General features: G+C 39.3%; 1 protein-coding gene across 2 annotated transcripts in view; it reads left to right on the top strand.

The window, feature by feature from the left end:
• Window positions 1-9862: 9862 nt before the first annotated feature.
• Window positions 9863-21757, top strand: part of LOC113830663 (cytochrome P450 2C42-like) — a 56457-nt gene continuing 44562 nt past the window's right edge. For both annotated transcript variants that reach the window (XM_027407422.2, XM_035443081.1), the window contains exon 1: window positions 9863-10030. In XM_027407422.2, coding sequence (XP_027263223.1) covers window positions 9863-10030 — 168 coding nt within the window. The remainder of the gene's footprint in view (window positions 10031-21757) is intronic.

The raw sequence follows: 21757 nt of genomic DNA, 5'->3' as shown, positions 1-21757 counted from the left end.
CCTGTCTCTAGACTATCTGTCCCAACAGATTTTATAGCAGCTACAGACTGCTTCAGCAACTCCGGCATCAGCCCCAGCTGTTTCCTATGAATCCACATTCAGGTCTAGCCGCACAGACCAGACTTCCTTAGCCTCAGATTGTACTGCAGAACCTGGACGTTGACTGAAGCAGCCTGCTCCTCCTGACCTTGACTACCAACCCAGCTTCCTTGGGTGTCAACTCTTTAGTCAACCTATACAGATCTTTGTCTCCTGGAATCTGAGGACCTGAGAGAATGGGGTGGACTACAGTCTAAAGCTGTAGACAATCTTCCTTCAGTTTCAGTGTGTTTTATACATGAATGAAACAAAGAAAGCAGTGATTTAAGGAAGGTTGTTTGAATTCAGAAAAACATGATCAGAAAAAACATGTAAACACAAACACATACTAAAAATTAGCAGAGCATCCCCTCCACAGAACTTTCTTAGGACACAACAATTTAACTGCAATTGCCTGGCATGTATTATATGTCATATCTGGAAAAGCATGAAAGCAAGACAGAAGGCCATATCTAGATTCAGGGTACACTGACCAGATAGGGTTCTATAGCTATGTTCTGACACACACAACAAGAATAAACAGGTCTTATAAATTAAATGTAAATGTTTGTCACAGAAGGCACAAAATCATGTCCAATAATAATCCAGTAAACGAAATGCTCCTGAGGTAAAAGGCCCTCTGACTTCTTTTGTGGAGCTTCTCTCACAGTTCCTCAAGACATTGTTCACCATGGATCATTCTTTTCATCATATTCTGACACTTGTGTCTTAACAATGATGCCCCATTGTCATCAGGAATCAGACAGAGAGAATGATGCCCACTTACCCAACACTTAGTGACCCAGTAATAAAACAAAAAGGTGGGAATAAAGGAATTCCAGCCAGCGCAAACATGGAAAACGTGGCTCTGGCAGCCTTGTCTTTCTCCCTCACTCCTTGTGCCTTGCTAAAAACTGATAGATAACATTCCTAAAGCTAGTCACCAAGGTTCATTCCCTTGTTTGGGCTCTTCCTTCTCCTGAGGCTGACTACCAAGGACTGGCTATAAAAGTATGGAAGTCCAGGATTCAGAAGCTCCGTTAAGGTCATTAATTAACATTCTTAACTGAAATTAAACACCTTCATAAACCACCACTTTCATATGGGCCACATCTTTCTTCTCTTTATACAGGGGCAATCCGTTATCTTCCCTGTTATGATATGTGACACAAGGGGGATCTTGGCACATCTCATGGTGGGATGAACATGCCAGCCAGCCAGAGGTTACTTGGGAAGCTTTATTGGGAAAGGGAAGGGAGTAAGGGAAGGGAAGAGGAGAGAGAGAGAGAAGGGGGAGAGAGAAAGAAAAAGATAGATAGATAGATAGATAGATAGATAGATAGATTGACAGACAGACAGACCTGCCTTCTCAGAGAAATGGCAGAAAGAGTGAGGGAGTAGGTGGAGCTTGTCTCTTAAATGGGTCTTTGCTCCTGTGTAGAGCTAGGGTACTGCTTGCCATGTACAGAGGGGTGATGCACTGTGCCAGGTTCCCAAGGGGCAGGACTAGGTTTGCCTGATGACAACATCCTTTCCCCAGGTAAACACCCATTCCTCTTTTCCCCTTCTTTTTCTCCCTCATCTTGCATCTCCTGTCTTTGTCTCTTATTCTCTGCCCTTTGTCCCTCTGGGGCAAATAAATCTCCTTTGTGCTGAGAAATTGATCTTTGATCTTCTGAGCCAATATCATTCATTCCCTTCGAATGCCAGAAACACGGGTAAGGGGGGTCTGTTTTCTTTTCCATGGGTCTCATTTCCGAGTCTCCGTAATTCTCTGCCTTCATAGCCTGCCTCATTAGGGTTTTCACTCTCCTGTTACTAATGTTTTCTGTACTCACTGGCTAACCTGATTGTGCCCTTAATTTATCCATATCCACAAAGGCCAGGATTGAAGTTGTGAATTGTTCTTAACTTCTGTGAGTGTTGTTTTTCTGCTTATCCATGCTGTTTAGTTTTCTAGTCACCCCCTTTATTAGTTTCTTATTCCTCTTTCTTCCCCTAGAAAGTAGTTTTGCCTTTTTGTCCTGGAACTTCTCACTCAGAGTGGATTGAAAGCGCCTTCCACTCTACCATATTGCCTTCTAAGTCTACCCATGCAATGCTAACACTTAGCATGAAATGATATATTGTATGCTAGCTCAAAATTAATAACATAGGTTCAAACTAACACAAAAACATGAAATTCTTAGTTTTCAGCCTTAGTTATACCTTAAAATATATACAAAATAACTTAGTAAATACAATAAAATTTTAAAGAAGATGTATAAGGTGTAGATTAACAAAAGATTTCCTTTTATGTGAATAAAAAGGCTCATTTCATTATCACTATTTCTCATTCAATCTATAGGCATATACACTCCAGTCAAACTTCAAATAAATTCTCATTCAGTTTTCTTCCAAAAACCAAAAAGTTTGTGTTGGGAGGAAAAAAAAGAAAATACAAACAAAAGCAAAACCAAAATAATATTGAAGGAGGACAACATCATAGGACTACAGTATCTGACTTGACTTTAAGACTTATTACAGAGCCATCAGCAATTAAGACAGTATGATATTAGTAAAAATGCAGTGCGATGAATGGAAATATTAGAAAAGTAAAAGTAGATTTACAGTAATAATCAGTTGACCTTTGACCAGAGAGCAAAGGCAATTAAGTGGAGAAGAGATAGCCTTTTGAAGAACTATTGCTACTGTAAATTCACATGCAAAAAGGTGGCTATAAAAGTAACCATTACACCCATTACAGAAGTTAACCCAGACTAGTTCAAGATCAATAGATACACATGCTTACTTGCTTACCACTAGATTCTCTGTTAACTTCCATTGGGCTATGTCTTTTAATTCTTTGTTTTTGATTGATTATTTATTTTTAAAGAGATACCATGTTGCTTTTACTTCTGTAACTTTAAAGCATGCCTTTAGGTTATGTAATATATGTATCCTGCTTTGTAATTTTTACCTCAGTTTGCTTGGGATATTTGCAGTTTGTTTTGTGATTCCATATAATTTTGGTAAATTCTTTTTTCTAATTCTGGGAATAAGTCACTGGTAATTTTTTTGTTATGTTTCGGACTGCTCATATATATAGAAATGAGCTCAAGCTGGACTATAGAAGGATTTCTGATGATTAGATAAAAGCCAGCATTCCACAGGGACTTGTGAAATGGACTTTCAGTCTCCCAAAGGAATCTGAGCCCCAGATTCTTGTCCTTATAACTCACATGGTTTGTCTACCCAGCACAATCTTGACTCTCACTATGCTCTGTCCCTTGCAGTCTCCATTCTTCCCCATCTCTTGCCTGCTTTTCCAGCCCTAGCCATATCCAGTGTTGTTCTTTTTCTTTCTGCTCTAGACTCTTCCAGATGCCTCTGGATATTTTCTCTCTTTTATTCACTATCAAATCCTTCCCCCTAATGAAGCAGTCATATTGGCAGTTTCTTTACTGCACTCTGCCCTCAATTTTGATATGAATTTCTAGGAATTATTAAATCTATTTAGATATGGACATTTATTAATTGTTTTTCAGTCTTTTTTAAAAATTTAAGTTAGAAACAAGCTTGTTTTACATGTCAATCCCTGTTCCCTCTCTCTCCCTTTCTCCCCTGCCCTCCACTGACCCCCTATCTCATCCCCTTCCTGTTCCCCAGGGAGGGTGAGGCCTTCCATGGGGGATCTTCAAAGACTGTCAGTAGACATGGACATTTAAAAAATATTGATCACTACCCATGAGCACAGAATATGCTTTTAGTTCTTCCTTCTTCAATTTATTACCTAAGTGATTTATAAAATCAATCATGGAAATATTTACCTTCTTTGATTCAGTTAATTCCCAAGTATTTTGATCATTGCACTGCATTATGAATTGCTCTTTTCTTAATTTCAGATTAAATTTTGGACTAGTTGTTCTGGGACCTGTTCTATCTTCAGGTTATTTCTGATTCTGTCATTCTACCAGAGGTGACAGCCAGTCTGAAGCATCACCCTGGTGGAAAGGAGGAAAAGCAGAAGAAAGAGAAGCATCTCTGAAGAAATAAAATTATTGCTTTCAAAACATTGCAGAGTATGATACTGATATTCTTTAAAAATTTAGAGCTCTGTGAGGCCTGAAGATCATGTACCCCCACCTGTGCTGGAATTTTGCAGGTCTTATGCTGGTAACCACAAATGCTGTTGTTCATGAGTGTACTAACCATACTATGTCCAGAAGAAGGCAGCTTCCCACAGCTCTCCTTTCCAACTTCCATGATGCTTCCTAAGCCTTGGGGAGGGGGTTGACATGAATGACTTATTTGAGGCTAAGCATTCACTTTCTGCGTTGGTTGATGCCCTATGCAAAAGGAAGCTGCTCTGACCAAGGCTGAGACTCTCATGTCTCCTCTTCTTTGAGGATGTAGCCATTGGTTTGAGTCCCAAGTTCTAGTGGAAGGCCTTATAACCATGCATATATGGGTAACATAATTGGATGTAGTGGCTTATATACATTAAAAACACCCTTGAAGTTGGCAGAATGATTTCTTCAAGAGGATATGATGGAATTAGAGGGGGGACAATGAAGGCTAATATAATGGTATTTCATATATGTATTAAAATTCAAATGAAAATTCAAAGAAGAATTTCTTGCTATGTGAGCCATGTAGCAAATCTTTGCCTTTCTCTGCTGTACATAAAGCTTTTACCAAAATGCTGATGCAATCAAATTCTCAATGTCATTCACTCCTATCAACCAACATGTGCTATAAATGTTATCTAATTAACATTTATATTCAAAGACAATGTGGTGAAAAATAAAGAATTATGGTCCACAATAAATAGTACTGAATCCCATCAAAGTGAATGACTTGCTAAAAGGAAAGGTTGGAAGACTGAGTTGATATTATTTTTGATTCAGATCTATGATGAGAAGTCTGTGTGTCATTGACCAAAAGACTGAATCTCCAAGGTCTTATTTATAAGCCTTAAAATGGGAATAGTTTTATTTTAGGAGATGGTAATTGGGAGAATCCTAAACAATATTATATGTGTGAAAATTCCCTTTAAATTGTCAGAATCCCCATTAAGATGATTGTTAAAACATTTATATCTGCATCTTGACAAGATTTAATTTTTATTTTTTAAAAAGTATGAGTTGAGTACCTGGAAATAAATGAATTGATTGATGTGTACCACATCTAATAATATCTTTATAAAGTTCTATTTTTTTTCTAAGCATTGCCATTGGTGATGTGGAAATTTGTTTCAGAGAGATACTGAGAACATGTCCACTAAATATTTTTCCTCACCTGTGTGTGAATATTATGGTGACTCCAAGCTTCTGTGCAGTGAATAATTTACTTATTTCTTCATTGCATTGGCTGCTTTTGTTGGTGTGTGACTAATTATCTGACAAGAAGCAACTTAAGGGAGGTGGGGCTTATTTTGAGTTACAATTTGAGAGAATAGTGTTCATCTTGGAGGAGAGGGTGTGAGGATCCCTGAATCTCAGTAGAACAGGTTGCATAGAACAGACAGGAAATAAGGGCCAGGCACAAAATCACAACAGCTCAGCTAACCCACAGTTCTCTACTTCTTTCAGGAACGTTCTACCTCTGCTTCCCACAGAATTCTAAACCAGTGCCACAAGTGATGGACAAGGGTTCAAACACATAGTCCTATGAAAGACCTTTCTCATTCAAACCACATTTCCTACCATGGTCCTACAATGAGACAGTCCCTTGGCTGTCTCATAATTCAAAATGCATTTATTGCAACTCAAACAGTTCCCATAGATTTCAATAGTCCATACACTACTCAATAGTCGAAAGTCTAAAATTCCTTCATAGCATTAAGGCAATCTGTTAGCAGAAACTCTGTAAGATAAAAACCTAGTTACCACTTCTGATATGGGATGGAGTAAATATTTCCACACTAAAAGGGAGAAATGGCAGCAGAGAAAGGAAAGAGCAGAACAAAGCAAGAATGAAACCCAGTAGGGAATAAAAAATCCCTGCAACTCAGTCTCCAGCATCTGGGCCTCATAATGGAATCAGTTAAGTTCTGATACCTTAGGGTAGCCTCAACCCTTGATGTCTGTCCTCCATAGTTTATATGACCACTCTCTTGACTCAGCTACATCCTATGTCTAGAGCCTTCTTCAGAAAGTGTCCCATAGTACTGGCATTTCCAACAGCGTGAGGTCTTCCTTGCTACATATGGTTCAGCTTCATGTAATGGCCTGTTAGTTATTTCATATATGGAATTCCATTCCGACACACAATTTCTTGGTCTCAGAAGTTGTTTTGAGCCTTGGGGGCAAGCCTCCATGACTCTCTAAGTCTGTCTTTTATGCCTACAAGGCTAGTGGCATGTAGACAATGCCACCAGGATCTACTCCAAATCAAGACAAATTATAGGCCCTATCGGGCCACATATGCAGTGTCCTCAGTGTTCTTTTGAGCTTCCCCATAGGGAAATGTTTGAAAGGCAAGGCTTTTTGAGATTAAAACTGTTGTGACACTCTCACTTTAGTTTTTCTTCTTTAAAATGAATTTGCATTCCTATAAATTACAACCTACCATGGATGGGGTCTTGTTGCCAAGGAATAAATCATCTCAATGCTCACCTTCTCATTTCTAATTTGTGGTGGTAATATCTTTTCCAATTACAGTTTTTTAGTACCTTCATCCATCAAATACAGGCTACATTAGGTATCCTTTTCTTTTGAAACTATATGTTTTCATATAGATCTATAACATTTGTTGTTATTTCTTATAACCTGGGCAAGAGAAGCGATCAGCAAGCATGTCACAACTAAAATGCTACCTTGTCTTGACTTTTCCTCTACTAAGTAAATTCATTACTTTTGAATCCAGACTTACTCAAGTTCTCACGACAGAATGCAGCCAGATTCTTTGTACAAATGAAGCATGAATAACCTCCAGTCCAGTTCGTAAAGAGTAATTTCCCATTAGAAACCTTGTGAAATAGTCTTCCATGGCCCACATTCCATTGGGTATTCTAGTCCTCCAAACTCCTAAGACAGTTCCCCATTAAGCTCTGTCATAATACTCTAAAAATTCCTACTTCTCATCTTCAAACTCTCATGCAACTTTATAGCAGACTAGTTCCAAAGCTCAATACTTTCATAGGTGAATCAGAATGGCCCCACTTTTCTGTATGAATTTTCTGTACTGGTTACTTTTCTAATTGCTATGATCAATATCTGACAGGAAGCCATTTGAGGGTTGAAGAGTTATTTTGGCTCATAGTATGAGGTGCTACAGTTAACCATGTGGATTCAGGCTGTAAAACCTAAGCACCCTCAAGTATCCCAAAGACATTAACCTTTTCTTTGGACAAAGTTCTATTTCTTAAAGAATCCAAATTCTTTCAAAACCATGTCTCCAAGTGTTCAAACACAGGAGTCAGTGGGGTCATATTGTGTGACCACAATAGACGATCCACAGTCTGTAAGGTCAAGATATCTTTATTGAGATAAATAAACCAGCCAAACGCAAGCCAGAGTGTGCCCAGGGCAGTCGAGCAACGAGGCCAGGGAAAAGGGCTCCCATGTGCTTTGCCGCCCGCCCCTTAAGAACCAATCCCTAGTCATTCTGACCTCACCTTGGCCATGCCTTGACAGGCATGGTCAGGCACACGTGTGTGGCTTACTGTCCCCTACAATTCCCCTTTTAGTCTAAAAGAGGATTAAAACTTAACAGTGTAAGTATCCAAAATTAACAATCATAAAGGTGAAATACAAGAAATCTGCTATTGCATATTATAACCATGTCTATTTCAGCTAAACCCTAAAGTCATCTGAAAGAGGTGTCCAAACCTGAACACCTCCTTCCAATCCCAACCCTAAACAATAGGAACGTCATTCCTAACTAGGCTTACACTATCCTAACAGACAATAATGGGGAGCGGGGGCGTAGCATCCTCCAAGTTACTTCCTGCTGAAATAGGACAATGGTAGCCTCGTGGGGTCCCATGGGAAGAAAATGTTAGTATAGTGAAAGTCTCTAATGGATTAGATCCAGTCCATGTTAGATGGGATTTGCTTGATTGAAGATCGAGGTTGAAATCTTCAACTTAAGTGAACATTTTGAGGTCGACAATTTCCCAAGTTGTCATCAACAAATTCTCTGAGATTTAGTCTTTCTTAGTTGTGGAGAGCAAGATTCATTTTTATTTTCCATTTGTTTGTAAGAATATCCTAGTCAAAGGAGGTATTCATATTTAATGTGAAACTTCTGACTTTACTACAAGGGCAGAGTAAGGTAATTCCTATTGTGAGATTTTTTTGCTTGATGTAATTATTCTGAGTTGTAAGCAATGGTGATTATCAGATCTAATTTTAAATATACTTGACATATAGGACCTGTGCTAGAATGACAGGTTTCCTGACAAAAAAGTTCTGTTGAAAGACCCCTGCCCCTTAGCCCTTTCTTTCTCAAGTTTGCCTCCTCCTCCGGTCGGCGGCTTCCCTGATCCCTACCCCCCCGCCGGCCTCCACTTCCCCCGCTGCCCCTTAGCCCGCCCGGCCCGAGAACGCACACCAGGTGGGCCGGCACGAGGGCGAGCACCAGGTGGGCCGGCACGAGAACAAACACCAAATGAGCCGGCCTGGAGCCCTGCCCCTGAGCCCCCGCCCGATGAGAAACACTCCATCCCAAGGTCTCCGCCCCCATCAGGAAGCGGAGGGGGGGAATTGAGTCTGTTGTACCAGACACCAGACACCAGACCTTGAGAATATGCTGATCTGGAATGGCTCTGTGTCTCATTTGAACCATCCAATAGAAATGATTCTGTATTTCGCCTCATTTGAAAGACTCTGTGTTTCACCTCATTTGAATAACTCTGTACTGCGCCTCATTTGAATAACCCTGTATAGCGCCTCATTTACATTGACCAATGGGAATAGCTCTGTACAATGCCTCATTAGAATTATCCAATAGAATCCCTGCTCCTAGCTTGTGCCTTTTTCCCTATATAAGGACCCCTTTCCCTTGGCTCGGGGCGCTTAGCCACACAGAAGCTAAGTCGCCCGGGTACCCGTATCTCCAATAAAGCCTCTTGCGGTTTTGCATCCAAGTTCGTGGTCTCGCTGATTCCTGGGTGCGGGTCTCCCTCTACGAAAGTACCTCTTCGGGGGTCTTTCACTGTCACACATTTAAAATATAAAATGTTAGCATCTATGTTTCCATCTTAAAATTTATCTCATAGTAAAAATTATGCACATTAGTTTAATTAAAATTTGATATATTGTCATTCAAAATCCGTTATGTTTGATATTTTACATTTGTGTCTTTGTAACAATAGTATATTATTAGAAACACAGTATTGTTGGGGAAGGAGATTTAGTTTATATAACAACATTTTATATAACATTTCTATTTATTTGGAGGTTATATAAAGTATTAAATTTCTACACTATAATAAGTTCAAGTGGTCATTAACTTGAGAATCCATAATTTTGCACAACTTCTCAATTTTCTATTGTGAAATAGCTTCATTTTTTTCTTTTTCAGTTATGGTTACATATAAGAAAACCCTTTCACCCAAGTTCTTGGAACCCAGCCCATTACAATTAAGCTACAATCTGCTATGGTATAAACGAGAGCAAAGGACTCAGTATTTTACTTTAATCAGTATGTTGGAACAAAGTCCACTGGGAGGAAAGATTAAATCTTGTCCCTGGTTGGTCTGTTTTGGATCCAGGACTCACATGTGTATTAGCAGACTTCATTATATAAGCTTCATGTGGTAAGCACGCATTCATGTCAGTAAGAAGAGAGGGCAGCTATGGTTCTAGGTGTGTTTCTGGGGCTTGTTCTCGCATGTCTGCTTCTCCTTTCACTATGGAGGCAGAACTCTCAGAGAAGAAAGCTTCCTCCTGGCCCCACTCCTCTCCCAATCATTGGAAATATTCTTCAGGTGGATCTTAAGAACATCAGCAAATCACTGAGGGATGTAAGTACATGTTTGGTTTTCTGAAAGGGAAGCAAATGGACCATTGCCTAAGTGAAATATATGGCTAGGTATTCCCTGTGTAATACACAATTTTACATTTATCTCCTAAGCTTGAGCTACCAGCTGCATTTCCATTATATAGTTGTCAAAAATCATAGACTGAGGTAATGTAATGTGGCTAGTTAAATATTAGAGGGTGTTTTAGTAGAATAAAATCAGTGCGGCATTAGTTGTAAATGTTTTTTCCCCTTGTTAAAATCTTTGACTGCTAGCTGAAGGTAAAACAAGAGAAGTAATTAGACAGAGATTTTCTTCAAATATCTTAGACATGGATTGTATGTAGAATGGGCAAACAAATAGAACTTCTGTGACAAATTTAAACTCTGTTCAATGTCCAGGAAAGTTATGGGTATGGCCAACATAAATGACAGGAATAACTAGTCAGCCAGGACTCAGTAGTTGCTATTAGAATTCTTTTGAGTCTGAATACACCTTTGTTCTGAGGATAAGAATGTGGCATGATGTTAGAACTTGTTTCTGGGAAATGATGCACCCTCTGGAGAGTTTTTTTGGTAATGTTTTCAGAAAGCAAAGCAGCTTGGATGATGAACACATTTTAACATCACTTGAAAAATACAAAGTATTCTAGCTAATGCTGGGGATCGTAATTCAGGACCTCTCTGAAAAGGGCTTGTAGGTTATGCTGAAGCAGTCCCCTGAGCATTGATTTCAAGCTGAGCATCAGCAGATGATAAATTAATTGCTCAAGTATGAAACAGAATAGATAAGGGTTTGAAACTGTGATTTCTGCAGTCTTAAATTTGGGAGACTGGAAGATAAATTGTGATATTTCTGCTTTTTTATTGTAATATGGGATACATGTAAATGCTAAATATGTAGATTTAAGTTAACTGAAACCTGTTTACCAATTGGGTGGGCAATTATAGGCCATTTATAAATGAAAGTTATTACTATTATTCAAATACTTATGAATAAAATTAAAATATTGTTGTACATGTGGTAGAAAATATAAAATTATAGTGATAATATCTGTAACAATTGAGCATATTGCTGTGGTCATGGCACATGCCTTTGATTCCAATACTTGGGAGGCAGAGGCAGGTGGATCTCTGAGTTTGAGACCATCTTGGTCTATAGAGTGAGCTACTGGAGAGCCAGGGATGTTCAGAGGAACTATATCTCAAAAAACAAAACAAAACAAAACAAAACAATTGAGCATATTGTATAGAAAAAACACTGACATCTCTCTCTCTCTTTTTCCTCTGAAGAAGAGACTGCATTTAATTTTTCATTGGGATTTAAATTACTTCCTATTTACATAGGACATGTATTTGTATTCTTTTTTAAAAAAGATTTATTTATTACATATACAGTGTTCTGTCTGCATGTATGTCTGCATGCCAGAAGAGGTAGCCAGCTCTCCTTACAGATGGTTGTGAGCCACCATGTGGTTGCTGGGAATTGAACTTAGGACCTCTGGAAGAACAGCCAGAGCTCTTAGCCTCTGATCCATCTCTCCAGTCCCCCACAAATATATTCTTGAGTGACAGAGACCAGTTTTCTAGCTGTATATATGTATAGGAAGTTCAAAAGCAGGCAAGACAAAGTGATGATGTCAAAAGCTAGTATTGTTTAGGGGTTACCTTGCTGGGGCAGTGGATGGCAACTGACCAGAGCACCATGCAACATTCCAAGATGCTACTCAAGAGTCTTTTGCTTGAGCTAAGTGTGATGGAGCACACCTGTAATCCCAAAGCTCAGAAAGTGGAGCCAGGAGAGTCAGGAGTTCAAGGCCAGCCTCAATATTTGTATTCTTCTTAAAGGCAAATATGGGCTTACATTCTACAAGATCCATAATTATTAATCATATAGGTTTCTTTTAAAAAAATGCTACTCTTCTCTCATGCAATACATCCTGACCACAGTTTCTCATCCCTCCACATCTCCCAGTTCCTTGCTACCTTCCCTCTTCCCCAGATCCACTTCACCTTCATTTGTCTTCAGAAAAGAGAAGGCATCCCACAGACAACAACCAAACATGTCAAAACAAGATACAGTAAGACAAGGTGAGAGGTCTGATATTCTGGCCGGACAAGGCAACTCAATAGGAGGAAAAGAGGTCCAAGGGCAGGCAAATGAGTCAGATATACACCTACTACCACCTTTAGAAGTCCCACAAAACGGCAAGCAAACAACCATAACATAGATGGAAGAACTGGTGTTGACCCATGCAGTCCACATGCTGTAGCAACCTTTCTCTGTACTGCCAGTTCCTAAATCATGACACAAAGACTCATTGTTAACTATGAAACATTGGTCTTAGCTTAGACCTGTTTCTAACTAGCCTTTATAACTTAAATTAGCTCATGTCTATTAATCCACATGCTGTCATGTAGCTTGTGGCTTTTAACTCTACTCCTGTATGTTCTGCTTCCTCTGTGTCTGGCTAATGGCTCCCTCTTTCTTCTTCCTAGAGCTCTCTCTGTCTCAAAGTTCTGCCTATACCACCTGCCTAGCTACGTCTGTTTAGCTTTTTATTAAGTCAATTACAGTGACTTATGCTTACACAGTGTAATAAAATATCTCCCAACACTTCCCTTGTTCTGTCTAAATAAAAAGGAAAGGTTTTTTAACTCTAACATAGTAAAGCTACATATGATTAAGAACAATTATCAGGTAAGAATTACATTTACAATGTTCATCTCATTTATATTTGGCAAATTCAGAGAAAATACTCCATTTTCTATCTTCTCTTGATGAGTCCAAAATTTTGTACCTAATTTACTTTCTATCATGACTAAGTAAAACTGAAATATAACTATCTAGTCTTCAACCCCATCAGAGACCCAAGAAGGATTAATATTATCTGAGTAAACAGAAAGTGCAGAGCAAGAAACTTCAATACTATAAGAAATGATAGAAGCAGCTGGCTGCTTAGACAGTCACCAAAGGTTACTCTGCAATGTTTCAACATCCATCTTTTGCCCAATGCCAAGAATATTTGACAGACTTTTCTGTGAAGCAGGAATTTTAAAGGACTGGCCTACCTTGTCTTGGAAAAGTTCAGCAGTCACATTTTGTGTCCTGCTTTTCCAGTTTGGACAGCATACTGTCAGCAGTCAAGGCAAGGGCAGTTTCTTTGCCCAGTGGCTAACTTTGCTACATTGAAAGCAAACTCCATGTGGAGGTTCTTCAATGCCTATTATCCTTTTTGTGAAGCAGATTAGTGCTGCCAGGAGCAGATGTGTCTCACTGCCATGAAAAGCCTTATGTTATTAAAACATTTTACATGCAAAATTCTGTTGGTTTTTGAAGTGTTTGAAGGTCACCTATCTATATAAAATATATCTCTGTATGACCTTGAAAACATACCTGACTACAAGTTTGATTGTTATAGATGATTCATTACTTACCAGTATTTTTTAATTATCCTAAATAGTTGTCAAGGACTAGAAATTTACATTGCATTGTTAATTGAGGCAAACATGTATAATACCTTAAACAAGAGTGGAAATTTATGTACAATATAACAAAATAGCTTTAAATTTGTATCAACATACAAAAATTCATAGAAACTTAAAATATTTGGGAGTAGTCATTAATCAAAGTAGACTCAACAGTCCACCCTTGATCCCATCATTTCTATACTATATCTTCCCCTTTCCCTTCAGAAAGAGGACCCTGAATCTAATCTCCTTTGCTCAGCTTTTTTCTTGACCATTACCACTAACAATTTGTAACCAACCTCCTTAAACAATGACAAACATCCATAAACCCAATGAATGAAAAATAATCATTTACCCTACTACTGGGAATGTGGGCATCATGTTCTCTGGATTGCTTCCTGTTGTCTAGGAGTGATGGCATCTTTAGGGGACCCTGAAAAATTGGGATAATGGTCCAGTCCTGGGAGAGATAGCTGCATCATTTGTTGTCCTGTCACTGTGTAATGGGAAAGTGCAGGGTTTATTAGAAGTCCTGGCTTCTGTATGGCATAGGGACAAGGTATGTTCATTGTATGTAGCCTGACTATTTATATCAGCATAACTATTTACATCACTAAGTATTTGGTATTGGGAAGTCTTAAATCCTCTACTCTTACCTTGTTGTTAAACAGTCCTAGCTTCTTCTCTCAAATAGATTTTTCATTGTAATTGAGGAGCACATTCAAATACTGCTGATTGATTCCAGTCATTTGGAGTAATTATATTCCTAGGAGACCATGTATTTGACATCTGTCTCACATATGCTGAATGCATACCGTAAGAAACTATTGATTCCTTGATATTTTAAAAATCTTTCATATTGACAGTCTGCATATCCTATGGGGCAATTGTTATTTGCTGGCCTTTCATAAATAATAACAGGATAAATTATGGCAGGTGAGCTAACAACCTAGGCCTCTTATCTCTAATTCTATGAAGTAATGGTGAAGTCGACTCTCCTCTAACTTCCTTCATCTGTGTCTGAATATTCTTTCTATAAATCTTAATAAGTTCTTCTAAGGCTTGGAATCTATTAGTAGTTGCCTTTTGTAAGGCCGTCTTGTCTTTCTTAGTGACTATCTGTATGGCAAAAAAATCACTTACCCTTTTTTTTCTAAATAAGAAGGTCTTTTTAATGACAAACATAGGAGAATTACAAAGATTGGCCAATTCTTCAGTATGTTGAGCACCTGGCTGCTCCTGTACCAGTTGTTCTAGTGCCTATAAATTTTCTGATGTCAAAGGCCACTGTTCCACCCAGTTTTGTCAGTTAACTATTTCAAAGGTTGGGCTGTTGGTACCTGAGAAAGATCACCAGCTGCTGTGCCCTGGTTATGTACAATCTGAACAATCTGTGACTGTCCTTGAAAGTATCTTTCAATATTTCTCTCAGAAGTATTCTTTATTTACAGTTTGTTTCTGAGATTGGAGGGATGTTAATCTGTGTTTTCATTGCTGCAACAAATCATATCCCCATAAATTCATTGCTATGTTGGACACATATGGTTTTAACTTTCCCTCTTACCCTTCTGGCCCTATGCATTTGACCTATCTTGTACTTTGTTTTACCTGAGATAAAGTTTCATCCCAAGAAGTTGAACATTTACCTCTTGAAGAGCCAATCTGGATGCCAAGATTTTGGTGAAATTATTGTTACATCTTTACCTATGTCTATCAAACCTTCAGTTTCAAAGCTTTGGTTTCATTATAGCAGTTTGCCAAAATACTTTTTTCTGATCTCTCTTGAGCCTTAAGTTGTATCTATGGAAGTTCTGTCTTTGGTCATATCCAGAGCAGTGTGGTTTTTGACAATAGGCATTAAGTCTTTGAGTTACTCTGTTGGTGAGTTTCTCCCATGCTGACAGGGAATGAGTGAGCCATATTTGATATTGGGGCCTGTGGGAAGACCCCTCAGAGTGTTTACTGATGGAAAAGCCTTATCTTGCTTGTCCCTACTTGATCTGCATACATCAGTCCAATGTTAGCCTTTGCTACACTTTCTGCATACTCCAGAAGGCTGGGGCCATCTGTTTGGATTATCTCTTGAAAAAAAACAACAACATTGTTTTAGGAACATCTTGCCTACAATTCCTTTCCAAATGACCTGTTTTACCACAATTAAAATATCTGATATTTTGATTTTTCTTAAAATTTCTAGAAATTACTTCTCCTATGAAAGCAGCATCATAAGCATGAGATCCAATATCATCTGTATTTTGGATCCATTCATATATGGGTGCCAATCTTGCTTTTAAAGACCTAATCATCATTTTGCATTCTGAATTAACATTCTCAAATGCCAAAGATCCAATAAATGTTTGTCTAACTTCTGGATCTGCTATCATTTTATTTATAGCTGAAGTTAATCTTTGTTAAAAAATCAGGGGAGGCTTCTTTTGGGCCTTGTATAATTTTAGTAAATGACTCAGGCCACTTTTCTGATTCTTCAACCTTATCCCAAGCATTCAAAGCTGCTAAATGACATAGGGCCAAGTTGTATCATCAAATCTAGACTGTTTTTGCAAATCTACATATTCACCCTCATTGAGAAGCTCGTCTTGGGAAATTTCAATACCTCTAGCCCTATTTCACTGTTTTATCACCCTAGCTTACTCTCTCCACCATAATTTTCATTATAATTGAGGGCAAGCTTTCAGTATTGCTTTAGCTAAATTTTTCCAGTCTTGTGGAATAATTCTGTTGCCAGTTGTCTATGCATTTAATATCTGCTTCACAAAGAGTGAATGCATATAATATGAAATGACCACTTCCTTAAATATCTTCTAATATTTCTACAGGATCCCAGGTAACTTCTGCATAGCTTTGAGGGTACCTGTCATCTGGTTGCTGTTCTTGTATAGTAACTGTATAAATTAAGGTTGGTTTGCTAATAATCCTTGACTGCTTATATCCAGTTTCATAATGCAATGGTGTGGTAGGTTCTGCTCGAAACTCCTCTGTCTGTGTCTGAGGATTTTTATTATTTTTATTAGAAGGCCTTTCTGAGGCTTGCATCATGTCTGTAGTAAGTCTTTCTAAAGTTTGATCTTACTACAATAAGTTCTTCTAAGGCTTGTACCTTATCAGTCACTTTTTCTTATTTTCATTAGTAAGGCTTTCTAATTATCATTTGGCACAGTTATCAAGCCACCTTTTTAAGGGATAAAATACGAGTTACCAAACTAATTGTCATATTGCCAACAATATGACACTTTCAGCTCCCTCATTCGTTTTTTTCCATTTGTAAGCCATCCATAGTAGTAGTAAACAGGGGCTTAACTCCCTGCATTGTGATATTTCTTAATCTTAACAAGGGTGCCACCTTCTCCCCCTTAAAAAAAAGAATTCCCCATATAAAAATTCCCAAGTATCTTACCACATCCAATGATGCTGACAGCACAGGCAGAGATGTGCAGGGGTGGGGATGGGTATCCAGCTACAGTAGCAGTGCTTTAGGGGGTACAGTGTGGTGCCCAGGTAGCCAGTCTAGCATAGCAGGTCCTGGAGTCACAGTGGTTGCTACTGTGCTACATGGGCCTAGATGATGGCACCTGCAGCTGCTTGCATGTAGAGTGTACAGTGGGGTTCCCTGAGTCATGATGATTGCATGCTTGGGCTGGGGGCCAATGTGGCTGCTCACATGATATGTGGGAAGGGGGTGAGCTGTCTTAAGAGCCAATGTAAGGAAACTTGTAGGGGAAATACACACAGCTATGATGCATTGAGGGATAGGACTGGCCTGTCTTCTGTTCCTGCAGTGTGGGAGAAAACCAAGATGCCTGTTGGGAGTGGAATGGATTGGTAGTGTACTCTACTGTCTACTGCTGTACAGCCAGGGAAGACAGAGCCGGCTGTTGGGGCAGAGGAGGGGGGAGTGTGGTGTGAGTGGTGGTTTTGTCACCTGGGGCATGATCTAAAGTCCTGAGTTGGATGCCAGATGTATCACCAACCCCCAAATCATAACACAGACACTTATTAATTATGAAACCTTGGCCTTAGCTTAAGCTATTAACTTAAATTCACCCATTTCTATTAATCTAAGTGTTGCCACAAGGTTTGTGGCTTTTACCTGTCTTCCTGGACATCCTGTTTCCTCTGCATCTGCCTGGCAATTCCCATTCTTTTCTTCCCAGAGCTCTTGTCTGGAAGTCCTGTCTATACCTCCTGCCTAGCTATTGGCCATTTAGCTTTTTATTAAATCAATTACAGTGACATATGTTTACACAATACAATAAAATGCCTTTCAACACTGCTGATTCAGTCTCTGTGAGCCCAGATAAGCCCTGACTAACTGACTCTGTGGGCCATGTTCTCTTGGTGTCTTTCATTGCCTGATTCTTACAGTCTTTACTCCCCCTCTTCCATGGGGTTTGGTCTCTGAGGGGAGTTGTTTAGATAATTTGGCAGTTAGAGTAACTAAGTGTGCTATGGCTCTTGTGCCTAAGATGCCATCAGGGCTGAAGACAAGATGCCCATCATTGCTGGGAGAAACTGCATAGGTTTCCAGCCTAAATCAGGCTTAAAAGATGAAGGGGAAATCATGGCAAACTTAGCTTGTCTCTACAGTGTTAACTGAAGGACCAGTGTCAAAAGAAGGCTCACGGACATGAATGGAGAGATTGTGGTTGAGATATTTTTCTTATACCCTTAGAACTTAGACCTTATATGATTTATCAGAGTCACAGACATTTATTTGAGAACAATCATAGCAAAGCAAGTTTATTTAGTGGAAATTTACACCTGAAACCTGTTTATCCTTTAATATGAACTCTACAATCAAGGTAAACCTGTTTGCTTTTTTTTTTAAAGCCAAGGGACCTAGTAGCATTAACTAACTAATGAACTACCAAGGTGGTTGTAGCCTTGGGGGAGAGAGGGAGGAGCTGGTTAACTGACAAAGCTACAGTTAACCTAGCTGTCAATGTGATCAGAGAATTGAGAAGGACAAACCAAAATTATAGAGACTAATCCATAGTTGTTTACTTAGACAGTTATCCCAGGCTCCTATGGCCTCCATGGCATTGGATGTAGGGGTGCCAGGACAGCAGCCTTGGCTGCCAGGCCCAGAGGCTTTTCTGTGGAAGAATAAGGGAGGGATTGACTTTACTTTGTCTAGGCAAAGTGAGGCAATCAACTCTCCAGTGCCCTATTTGTTTACAATTTGGGCTGAGCCCTGGCAGGTGAGGCATTAGGGCAGTCTTGTTTAGTGGTTAGCATTATCACAGTCCAGGTTGAGTCATCCATTGTTGTGTCCATTGTCTTTCTGGAGACCTTAGGGTTCACTGCTAGGATTTGGGAGTCTCTGTCTGTCATGTAAGTTTAAGTATCTTAAATGCCATATTCAGCAACTCTTTGACAGTTTGAGGACCATTATCTATTAAGTATAGCTCCAAACATCTCAAGGATTAATCCTTAATCACCTTTAAAAGTTTATAATACAAGTAACAATTGATTGGGTGCCCTTCTGTATGCTTCAAATATGCGTTGCCTTTATTGGTTGATGAGTAAAGCTGTTTTGTCCTATATAGCTAGGCCAAATATAGGCTATAGCTAGGCAGGAAATCCAAGCAGAGATACAGGAAAAAGAAGGAGGAGTCTGAGAGACACCAGCAGCCACCAGGTGAACAAGATGTGAGGTAACCTGCCACGAGCTTTGTGGTAAAATACAGGATAATAGAAATGGGTTAATTTAAGTTGTAAGAGCTAGTTAATAAGTCTGAGTTAATAGGCCAAACAGTTTGTAATTAATGTTAAGCCTCTGAGTGATTTTTTTATAAGTGACTTTGGGGGACCAGAAACCGGTCCAGTGGGACTGAGTAGGGCAGAGAAAAGCTTCAGGCTACAAACAATTTTTGACTTAAAAACAAAGCCCACAAGAGGTTGGGAACTTTTAAAATACTTACATAGTGTACCATTATAGTTCCCTGTATAACTTAGTTTAGCAAATTAGCTACAGCTTAGCAATGCTAGCAAAAACAAGGAGGTTAGTCATATGTGTTTTAATTTATCTTAGCTTGAATAGACCTTAAGTAGGGTGAGAGACTCTGTGGATACAAGGTTTTCTTTTTTCCCCCAGACTGCTTTGGTTACCATCTTACTATATCTTAAGTTAGGAATATCTTAGTCTCTGGTGTCTATCAGTGGTCCTAAGATTTAGCCTTTTATTTTTGTTTTTTTTATTTTTAGCCTTTTATTTATTTATCAAGATTATATATTAACAAAGACATTATAATAAAATATCTTGTAAAATTTAAAATGTCTCATAGCCTTATAAATTTAATCATTTTAAAACAGTTTCTTGAAAAATCCAGTTTACTTAAACCTTCTATAAAACTCTAAAAATCCCTTTTAAAGAAGTTTAAGATCTTTTAACTGTGTGTTCTGGAAACATTAAATGAAAGTACTTTTTTTTCCTTCAAAAATGAAGACATCGAGCACAACCGTAATTTGCAGAAGACAAAACCAAGTTTTAACAGTGTAAATCCAGTGTCTCTAAAATCAATACCTAGTGGATTGCTCTTACATTACAAAGTTTGGCTGCCTGCAAGATATGTTGTATGAACACACAGAGATGCAGCTTTAATACCCTATTAAACAAGCATTGTTTTAAATACTATCTTTTATAAGTTTGGCTTTTAAGACAGAACAGGAATTAGACAAAATCTTATCCCAATTTAAAAGTATCCCTGGAGATCTGTTGTCTCCTTGATTGGCCCATTCCTTGTGGCTGCCCTCAGTCAAGGTGGCAGTGAAGCCATGACATCCGCCTTATCCAACCCTAGTCAAAAGGGCAACTGCCTTTAGTTAAGATGGTAGCAAACCAATTTATTCTCAGAATAGCTCCAACTCTAAGTTAAGAGTTTTAAGTTAATCTTGTTACAGATATTTCAGATTTGTAACCATATCCAATAACTTATAAGCTAACAATCCCTTAGCTGGTCAGCTCTTGTTCTTTCTTGCTAGCAGTTTTTGACCTCAGACACAGAGACTTTAAAAACCATGCCTGGGTCTGAAAAAGGCTGAGCCATAACTCAGTTCCAGACCCAGCTTTTTATTAAAGTGGAATAGCATAAAAACAACTTTAGTATTATTTATACATGAATGATGCGCAAATTACTGTTATTACATTAGGTTCAGTGGCCAGAAAGCCCAGAGGTAAATTCTGAGCCCAGGCAATTAGTTGCAACAGAAACAGTTGATCGATCACCAAGACACATGGAACATAGCAAACTTACACATTCAAGACCAGGGAAACAAACATGCAATGTCCATATACTTTTATATATTTAACTGAGTTTGATGCAATTCTGTGTTGCTCCATGTTTGCAACAAAATTTACAGGCACAGATCCATTTATACATACAAAATAGACAAAACTTTTCCTACCTCCTCTAGTGTTGGAATTTCAGGGGAGGAGTAACTTGTGAGCAATTTAATTTTTGTTTGTTTGTTTTTTTGTGGGCCCAGAGGTGTTGCAGCAGGACTGCCTGCAGGCTTCCCTACTGGAGAAAGCTGTCTACTGGCCCCACATACTGTATTCTGTGAATCCTATGCTCCAAAAACTCCACCATTCCCATTGCTTTTTGATTTGGGATAGATTCTGGAGGGAGAAAGGGACATGCAGCCGGGCATCTCTCAGAGGGGCCAGAGGAGAACAGGGATCCCCAGGATCGTGCATGAGAAGCCACAGGGGAGGTCCCCCCTGGGGGGGGGGCGGCCAGTGTGTGGATGGGGACCAGGGTGTAGGTTGTGGCTTTGTAGAAGTGGAGAGGGCCAGAGAAGGCCAGGAGATGGGAGGGAGATGGGGAGCAAGTGGAGATAGCGGATGGGGTTGACCATTAGGTGGAGCTTGTGTTGGTAGAGAGGATGGGAGGGCAGTAGGAAGAGGGAGAAGAGAGAGAGGTGTTTCGGGGGGAAGGTTGATATTTGTCACGGAGAGGGAGAAGGAAGGGGTGGGTAAAGATAAGAAGGCTGGCAACCAGGTGAATTATGTGGCAGTGAAGAAAGGGAAGCGGTAGGCGGGGCTGGGGAAAGAAGGGGGATGCCTGAATCGTGGAGCTCCTGGATGAAAGGCATGAAGAAGTGCCATAACCCTGGCCAATAAGGTTTGTGCTTTCATGCACTGGCTATAAAGGGAGAGGCGGGAGCACAGGCCCCCAAAGCCCTAGACATAAGGGAGCTCAGACCATTAGTTCATGTTCCTACAGTTTTCAAGACCACG

This window comes from Cricetulus griseus, chromosome 3 (genome assembly GCF_003668045.3).
Source record: "Cricetulus griseus strain 17A/GY chromosome 3, alternate assembly CriGri-PICRH-1.0, whole genome shotgun sequence".
Lineage (NCBI taxonomy): Eukaryota > Metazoa > Chordata > Mammalia > Rodentia > Cricetidae > Cricetulus > Cricetulus griseus.
The sequence above is the reverse complement of the archived record's forward strand: the minus strand, read 5'-3'. Positions and strand labels throughout refer to the sequence as shown.